Here is a 9,535-nt window from a genome sequence, read left to right on the forward strand (position 1 = left end):
GTAATGAAACGTGCATTGCAAATAAAATGCATTATTATTTATTGTTAAGTAAAACAATGAACAAAATAAAAAAAAAAGAATCAAAGTCAAATAAGAGCGAACAAAGTGAAATATAAAGAGAAGCCTTCAGCCCACAGCACTGGGGAAGGTGCAGGCTGCCTGGTGTGCTTAAGGTTTCTCCTCAGAGGGTATCTGAGGTCACCAGCTCAACCTGCACGGTGCAGAAACTGTCAGCGGTCTGAAACCTGCTCTGCTCCTGCCTTATTCTCATTATCTGATGCTGAAAAGACAGAATGAGGCCATGAGAGGTAATATAAATATATAAGAGGTACTCATAACCAAGGTCGTGTTAGTGGACAGTTACAGTATGAGAGCAACTTTCACAAATGTAGGTCAAATGTCATGAATAACCTTCAGGAGCCGCTGGATGGAGCCGTTTCCTCACAGTCTTATAAAAAAAACTCCCAGTGGATAATCTTAACATCTTCTGAATTTATTATATGCAAACTGGTCAAATATGCAAACGATGCACCCATACATATTTTGATTCATTTTGTAATATGTTACATAACAATACATAAAATGTGTAAATTCGGGTTGTGTAAGTTTCCTGAGTTGCGTCAAACTAGCCAGAGTACGCCAGGCTAATACCGGAAGTTAGGCGATTTGTACCTTCAAAATACAAGCATAATATGTGTCACTTTTGAAAAAAAAACAAAAAAAAAGTATATTGGCGTACACGACAACAAGATCAATCATATAAAATCCCTCTACATCCTTCAGAATTGTTGGTTAAGTCTTTTTACTTTCACTTTGGTGCTTCATTACTCCCAAAACGCTGCAACACATATTCAGTAAGGGTTTTATTTTGAAAATTGTAACAGGGAAGTCTGTTGTACTGCAGGGTATTTATTTTGAAGGTTTTGACGGGAAGTCGTGCGTGTGTTGTGTCTGGCTTGACGCAGGTCCGGGCTGCTCCGCTGCTTTCAACCAGACAACCGGAGAGAAGATGGCGGCGCTACGAGTTGCGGTGCTATCGGGGAGTGGGAGAGCTCTCCTGAGCACGCCAAAAACCATCAAGACCCCCAAGGTAGGCTGACAGACACCCGGCTTACTGATCACCCACGGACAGAGGCTTTTAAAACCGTTTCTGATAGAAAAGGACTAACCTTCCCCTGATGTCCTGACACCTAGCTAGCCTGTTAGCCATGTTGCTGTCAGCGGGGTAAGACAAGGTCACTCGTGTTTCCTTAGATTTTTAGGATGCTGCGAGCGAGCGTAACATTATCTTCTCATATATGTTACTACTCTTAGGATGTATGAATCTTCGTGGCTTCAAAGAGCCTTGCAAAACGAGACATTTCTAAATGTAGTCTGAAGGATTGTGGCTCGTCTTAGCTAGCTAGCTGGTTAGCTAACTTTAAGCTAATGATGTCATGTCAACCAGCCGGCGAATGAGTAGGTTAGCTAACATTTAGCTTCCATCCTAGCGAACGCTACAAGGATCCAAATCTGCACCTGTGTGTTTCTTTTAAAATAGTTAAAAGGGGTAGTGACAACATTTGTTATAGTATTGGCATGTGTGTCGCATAGCGGTCAAATTCTGTGAAAACACCATCCGCCAAACTTGCTGAGCTGACCAGCTAACGGTAGCTAACGAGTTAGCATCTCAAGGACTGAAAGGACTTCCGGCGGAACAGAGCTGATGTTTTACCCTCTGGTCTCAAACCATTTACCTGTCAGTAGATGGACAGCCATGACACCGTCCTGAGGCCGGTACAGACCGTCCAGATGGTTGGTCATGAGTTATTTGACGCCCCATGAAGCTCAGACACACCTGTAATGTCCTGGTCGTTGTGTCAGACGGACAGCGGGCCTGGTGTCATCACAGTCTTATCAGCCTGCAGACTGCTGCATGGCCAACAGCGGCTTGATGGGAAATACAGATGCCTAAACTGTTCTTGTGCAAGAGCTAATGAACAGGACATTTAGCATTTTGTATGGAGCTGTTGTATATGGTACCATGTTGGTGCAGCAGTAATGGGAACAGCAGGGGGAAAAGACAAATAGCTAGAACACACAGAAGCACACAGGTGGGGCCATAAAAAGCCATAAAAAAAACCCAGCAAGAATAAGAGTAATGAACCAAAACTAAAGTGATTGTGGGGTTTTATTAACATTCTGTTGACAATTTCAACACATGTTAAGTAGACTGTGGGTGAGAATATGGGGAAGAAGTACAGGTCACTTACATGCTGCTGTACCCCTTCCCAAATCCCTGTGGTGTGAGCCAGATTGATTAAAGCACAGTGTCAGGTAAGAGTTATGTATCCTATAAGCAGAACAGGTATGTTCTGTTAATGAATAATGGTGCAAAAAAGTCTGGAGAACAATCTTAAAAACATTTTCTTGGGTTCAAGGAATAAATAAAAAACAAAAATACCCAAACTCGCGCGACGTTACCCCCAGTATGGTTTTATGGCTGGAGATTGAGCTGTGTGTGTTTTGCTGAAGGCCTCTGTCACGTGATGCCTGTCGCCAGGTTACAAAAGCACTGATGGAAGGGCAGTTTCATAAGGAGGACTGGAGCGTACATGTAAAACCCACAGGCAGCGATAACATGATGCACTGACAGTATCCATACATTTAGGCAGTGTCTTAAATAATCCAATAATCAATAGTCCTCAAATAATCTGTATTATTATTTGCAGCCATATTTCGAATTGAAAGAAGCCTGCTGGAGCTTTTCCTGTGATGTGGTTGTGTTGTAGGAGAGCGGACACCCGGCAGATCTGGGGTCAGGTTACCACTAATTCAAAAAGTGGATTTTACATTGGCCTTAGTATATGCTGGACTGTTGCTTTACACTGAATGTGAGGACCAGTTGTGCTGTGTAACTTTGTAATTTGTCAGTATGTCTCTGCACCAATTTATGAATGATATAAAGTTCTATTATGATGGATTTTGTATAAACACTGCTGTTTGGTTGTTCTGTCATCCTCCCTAGGCCAACATGTCCTTCGCCAGCCTGCCGCGGAACAAGAAGGTTGCTCTGACGACGCTGGGCGTGGTCACAGCCGGAGGGGCGGGGCTTGCCCTGATGCTGCACCAGTCCATCAAAGCCTCCGACCTGGAGCTCCACCCCCCTAACTACCCCTGGAGCCACGGCGGACCTCTGTCTTCTTTGGACCATGCTAGGTGTGATGGATGGACACACACACACACACACACACACACACACTCTCTCACACACACACACACACACACACAGCTGGTACCTACAGAGTCTCAGTGGTTTCAGCTCCAGCTTGCTCTAGAACCACAACTGGGACCAAAACTAAAATTCCCGCCAAGGAAGAAGCACAGATTTTGAGTCAGGAGTTGTTCTCTCATCCTTTTGTCTCCCAGTGTGTTTGTCTCAGTTACCAAGCTGAACCTGCGTTCGATCGTGAGTTAGCGTTAGCGTGTAAAGTCTCCACTACACGTTATTTTGACAGTGAAGGTGTGTCTTTGTGCAGTTGCACAATTTGTAGTTTGTCTCCCATACTCTACAACCACAGACAGAAATCTGTGCATACAACTAGATGCCACTAAAACAGACAGCAATAGTGACATCAAGTGGATTAACTGTTAATTTCAACAGGATAAAAGTGATGTAGTTAGGCCTGATGCCACTCTGTCACTAATGGGGTGGGAAAATGTTTTTATTTCAGTCAGGCAGCCGACACGGTAGTTTGGTTCTTCATCAGTTCAGTGATCTGATTTGAATGAAGACTTTACACCCAGTAGGGGGTCAGTGTGACCGTTAAATGTAATTAAAAGTAATGCGTAAACTCTGATCTTGTGAGAATTCATGTGCAAATGAGCCTACGTTTGAACTAAAGTGTGTTGTGCAGACACATGTAGCGAACATGCTAATGTTTAACCTTCTGTCTTCCTCTGCCCTCCTCCTCCTCCTCCTCCTCCTCCTCCTCCTCCAGTGTTCGTCGTGGGTACCAGGTGTATAAGCAGGTTTGTTCAGCCTGCCACAGTATGGAGTACCTGGCCTTCAGAAACCTGGTGGGAGTGTCGCACACAGAGGCCGAGGTCAAGGCCATCGCTGAGGAGGTGAGACCCACCGTGTGTGTGTGAGAGAGAGAGAGAGAGGTGCAGTGATATCAGTTTGTTCATATGATGTCTCCACATTTTGCCAGGATATGTTTTTATCACGATATTATAAAATAATATCCCAGGGGCCGAACCGTCAAAATAGAGAGGAGGAGAGCCTGAGCAGCCGCTTCACTCCGCTGGTGCCCAACTGAACCCCCAAGGGAAACTCCACATTAACACTTGTGTTGACTTCCTCAGAATTCAGACTTTATCCTCAGAATTCAGACTTTATCCTCAGAATTCAGACTTTATCCTCAGAATTCAGACTTTATCCTCAGAACTCAAATACATATTCACATGAGGCCCTAATCCTCCTCTGTAGAGATCAGACAGGAATAAGGTTTGTGGAAGTTTCTCTCTTATAATATGAAGCGAAGGACTAGACAGACTTCTAAATGTTCCCAAACACACGGCTGCTTAACGCTTTTCTTGGCACCAACCGGATCATGCCAGTACCACTGAAAATATGTTCAAACACTGGGTGCCAAAGTTCGGTACTTGAGTGTTTAATCTTATGCCATCTTTCATCCAGTCACCGTGCCCGTTCTTTTACTAAAGTGACTGCTGATTGGCTCGCTACGCAGCTGCCACCACAGGCAGGAACAACTGTTTATTATAGGCTGCTATTTCTCTAGGTTTCTGGTAAAAAGACAAGCGTGCTGACTTTGTCCAGCTTAAGCTGTCAAAGTGGCAGCAGTTGTCACACATGTACAAGTGTTTTTTTGTGACTCAACATCAATGGAAAGTGCTTAGCGTTTGATCGTATCTCCATCCTTTGCTAAAATATGTTTCACACAAAGCGTGCTTACAGTTTGATCCGTTACTTTCTGACCTGAACCAGAAGAACTGCCAGGCTGTGTAGCAGCATTTCTCTTGGGTCCTAGCAATAAGCAATAAACAGAACAAATGACGGCACTTTTTGAAAGTCAGCTTGGAAAAACAAGCCACGCACGCTCGGCACACCTTCCCTGTATAAATGAAGGATTCTCCTGTGTGGTGTTCAGGTTGAGGTGGTGGACGGGCCCGATGAGAACGGGGAGATGTTCACCCGGCCGGGGAAGCCGTCGGACTATTTCCCCAAGCCGTACGCGAACCCCGAGGCCGCCCGCGCCGCCAACAACGGAGCGCTGCCCCCAGACCTCAGCTACATCGTCAACGCCAGGTAACATAGTGCAGTGCGCACATCGGGCTACAAATACAAGTAAAATACACAGTTTAGCGTGACTTGACTGATTGAATGATCAACCTCACTGTTAGCTGATTTATAGTAATATTTAGAGTCCATGCTGATGTTTACTTACCAGCTCCATCATGTCTCCATCATGGAGGAACATGTAGAACTGTGTGTTAGTTAATAAAGTCTAAATCTGTATCAAGCAGCTAGAAACAGAGAGCAGCTGAGTCAGCTTGTTGTGGTGTGGCTGTAGATCCATTCAGTAACGTTCTCAGTAAAAGTGAATAGTGTGATAAGGTGGATTTGTTTCCAAATGTTGCCAAAAGTTGAGGACCTCCAACATGGCCGCCAGAGGTGTTGGGTCTGTATTTGTAATGAGATTTTTCTGCTCCGCCCCCCCAGACATGGAGGAGAGGATTATGTGTTCAGCCTGCTGACAGGTTACTGTGAGCCTCCAGCAGGAGTGGCAGTGAGGGAGGGGCTCTACTACAACCCCTACTTCCCCGGCCAGGCCATCGGCATGGCCCCGCCCATCTACAACGAGGTGCTGGAGTACGATGATGGTAAGCAAGAGAGAGTGTGTGTGCGCGTGTGTGTGTACTACCCTGTTTTCCGTTGTCAGGTCTGTTGCTGTCTGTGTACCTCGGCATTCATTCCTCCTGGGCTGCTCATGACGACAGCGAGCCTGAAAACTGCTCTCTGCTCTCTGCATCCACCAACAACAATCACAATAACTCCTGCATAATGTCTGGTTTGTCTTTTGAATGACGTCATTTTGACCACGCACACTCCGTCACGTCCGTTTCTGCATGAACCAGCTTTAAGTCTCTGGAACCGGTTTTAGTTTCTGCCTCCAACAGAGTGGATGTTGTGTTGGTGGATGCACAGCTGACTTCAGTGAAGCTCATCTTGTTCAGCAGAGTAGTTCTCTCCAAAACGAGTCTTAATAAGTCGCTGTGGAGCTTTCAGGACGGGGCTTTCCTCTGACTCACTGATGCCCAGTGTTTGTTATTTTAAAAAGGGCCTGCTAACCAGTGTGTCTTAAGCAGGACTTTGCTTTTTCTTTTGCTGAAGTTAATAATTTTAGCAATTATTGGGCAGTGTCCATTTATAAAAAAAATAAATAAAAAAAAGATATATATATATATCCGGATGTCAGAAGTTGTTTATAATTCCATTTCCATTAATCGAGAATTCTCCTTCTTTTGTCCATCCCTAACAAGGAGGGACGGGGTTATTGTAACCATGCTGATGGTTGTGTGTGTGTGTGTTGCCATAGGAACCCCTGCAACCATGAGCCAGGTTGCTAAGGATGTGTGTACTTTCCTGAGGTGGGCTGCCGAGCCAGAGCACGACCAGCGCAAACGCATGGGACTAAAGGTAGGAGAACACACACACACACACACACACACACACACACACACACACACACACACACACACACACTCTCAGTACAGCTGTGTTTAAATGCATGGGCCTAAAGGAGAGCTGACACATAACACACACTGAGGCAGAAAATGACCAATTCAAATGCAGGTAGGACAAAACACACACTCATTCTCTCTCTCTCTCTCTCTCTCTCTCTCTCTCTCTCTCTCTCTCTCTCTCTCTCTCTCTCTCTCTCATCTCTCTCTCTCTCTCTCTCTCTCTCTCTCTCTCTCTCTCTCTCTCTCTCTCTCTCTCTCTCTCTCTCTCTCTCTCTCTCTCTCTCTCTCTCTCTCTCTCTCTCAGATGTTGATGGGCGCGGCCATCTTCAGCCCTCTGATCTACTACATGTCGAGACACAGGTGGTCTGTGCTGAAGAGCAGGAAGATCGCCTACTGGCCCCGCAAGTAGACGGAAAACAAACGCACCCCCGACCTCAGCCTAACCGTACCAGAGAGGCTGCGTTCAACGACCCCACCCCCCTCCCTCCCTCCCTCCTTCCGGACACAAAAACAACCAACACACACATGCCTTTCTAAGAGGGGTAGAGAAATAGAGTATATACTATGTTTATTCCTACAGGAAAAAAATGCCTTTTTTTAGTTGTTGGCATGGTAACGACTTGTGTGGCAGATGTTTCCTGTATCTGGAATATTTTGGTGTACGTTTGTTTCGGAGAGTTGTGGCGCTCTTGAACGCACCCCTCCCCCAAAGTTCATGTTTGTTCGATCTGCATCGGGTGACGGCTGCTACCATCTCACATCCTGACATCCTGGTATGGGACACATGCTCATGACTGATTGATTGATTGATTGATTATCCATCTTTATAAGATATTGAATAACCACACGAAGAAGCGCGCTGAGAAATGGTTGCCCTAAAAACCGTACGCTAACACACTGGGTGCGCGTCTGTCCATCCTCTGCTGTCAGGGGCCTCAGTGGATCAAATGCAACCTCTGAACCTCTGTTTTACTGTACAAAATAAATTATCTTAAAGGAAAAGCGTCTGTCTGGGGGTTTTGTTCCAACAGCTAGAGGAGGGAGCAGAAACACATTACTCACCGACGTTCCTGCAGCCTCTCCAGCGCTTCGCACGCCGTTCTGATCTGTCTGTGTGACTCGAATAGTAGAACCTGCATCTACACTTTGTTGTGTAAATATTTAATAAACTGGTGTACTGAATGAACACTTGGCGGTTATGAATTCAGCATTTATTGACCCAGAGTGGAAGGTGTGAATCCTGAGCAGCTGTGGGAAAGTGAATCTGATCGTTTCCAAGTCTGGATGGTGAGAAATGGAAGAAATATTGTTTGGTCCTGATACAAATCTGACTACACATTCTGTTACTTATATTTCTATTAATGACGATGTTTTCTCTTTTGTCTCTTTCTCTGTTGGCAAAAAATCTTGGAGAGTAACGAACAGATTTGGATCAGTTGATTAAATTTTGGTGCCACCATTAGATGAGATTTTTTTTGCCGTAACTATTATGCTGTGTTCATGTGCGGCCATGAAAGTCCGGTATCTGGAGCTTCCAAGTTGGCTGCTAACCAGTGTTGCATTCACATGCTGTTTTCTTTGAAAATCAACTTTAAAACCCTGAAGACAAACGACAAATAAACATGAAGGAGGCTGCAGCTGTGACAGTTGGAGGATTGTTCAGCGCTGGTGGAGGTTTGAGCTCTACTGAGTGAAGTCTACTTTTTATTGTTTTCCAGTTTTACACATAATATCCGTCACAACAGGTACGTTTCCACACAAATTATGGACACAGATCTCTGTCATCACACTCTGAACTCCCAGCTCAGCTCTGGGTTATGATCTTCAGATGCCTGGCTGCATCTTGAATGACAGAATAATTATAAAAACATCTACATGGACTTTATCAGACTCCAGCTAAAAAGAAAAGAAAAAAGCTAGTACTGCCTTCCAATTTCTCTAAAGTCAGATTTACATTTTTAATCCCTTGTGGCATACTGTTTGTGTTATTTTTGTTTTTAGTGATTCATTGATGTCTAAAGACAGAAAAAAATCAGATGTGATTTTGTGTGTGTGTGTGTGTGTGTGTGTGCCAGTAGAGAAAGCCATGAAATACCTATACTGTGTCGTTCTGTTCCTATACATTGTTCATGTTGTCTGCAAATTAGTCTTTTATTTTGATCGTGTATTTAGGAAAAAAACGATACACCAACAATAAAAATGGTAATAGTATTGCATACCCGGCGCTATGGGCGGGCCTCAGGGGGCCGGGCCCGCCTGCAGAGCATGTGCCCCCCCCCCACCCCCCCCCCCCCCGGAGAGTTTGCATAATACATTATAGCTCTCTAAAGTTTATGATGGCGCATCCCTTATGTCAGGGAAAAAATGGAGGAGTGCAGAAACTACTCGAGTATAAACTTGGCCGTGATATTACCATACGTGCACTGCTTCAATCACCAACTTCATTTAGTTATTATTCATGCCATGTCAGTTGAGTTGAGGTTTTCCATATCTGCAATATACAAATTCTTTAGAAAACCCACAATATCAATTCACTACAAAGGCCAAACTTTAAAACGCCTGTTGGATCAGCGGTGGATAGGTCATTTGGCGACAGTATCGATCATCATTGACAATTTTGATGATATTTCAACTGTACGCGCGCATCGAAGCCGTGCGTCTCCTTCGCGCAATTACGCAGCTGAGCTTCAAGTTCATAGCTCACCTGATCCAGAGGATTTTATCTCTGTTACAGCCCCCGAATCGCATGCTACAAGCCGAGAATATGGACTTGTATCCTGCTGTA

At 44.8% G+C, this 9,535-nt stretch overlaps 2 protein-coding genes across 2 annotated transcripts in view; one reads left to right on the forward strand and one right to left on the reverse strand.

The window, feature by feature from the left end:
- LOC144539338 (nuclear factor 7, ovary-like) overlaps positions 1–9,535 on the reverse strand; it is a 258,340-nt gene that overhangs the window by 32,023 nt on the left and 216,782 nt on the right. The gene's annotated exons all lie outside the window — the stretch shown is intronic.
- cyc1 (cytochrome c-1) lies at positions 969–7,632 on the forward strand. Its single transcript, XM_071897193.2, has 7 exons — positions 969–1,090; positions 3,008–3,198; positions 3,981–4,107; positions 5,154–5,311; positions 5,726–5,886; positions 6,603–6,703; positions 7,055–7,632. The coding sequence occupies exons 1-7, from the start codon at positions 1,010–1,012 to the stop codon at positions 7,157–7,159; spliced, it is 924 nt and encodes a 307-aa protein (XP_071753294.1). The 5' UTR covers positions 969–1,009; the 3' UTR covers positions 7,160–7,632.

This window comes from Centroberyx gerrardi, chromosome 5 (assembly GCF_048128805.1).
Source record: "Centroberyx gerrardi isolate f3 chromosome 5, fCenGer3.hap1.cur.20231027, whole genome shotgun sequence".
Taxonomy (NCBI): Eukaryota; Metazoa; Chordata; class Actinopteri; order Beryciformes; family Berycidae; genus Centroberyx; species Centroberyx gerrardi.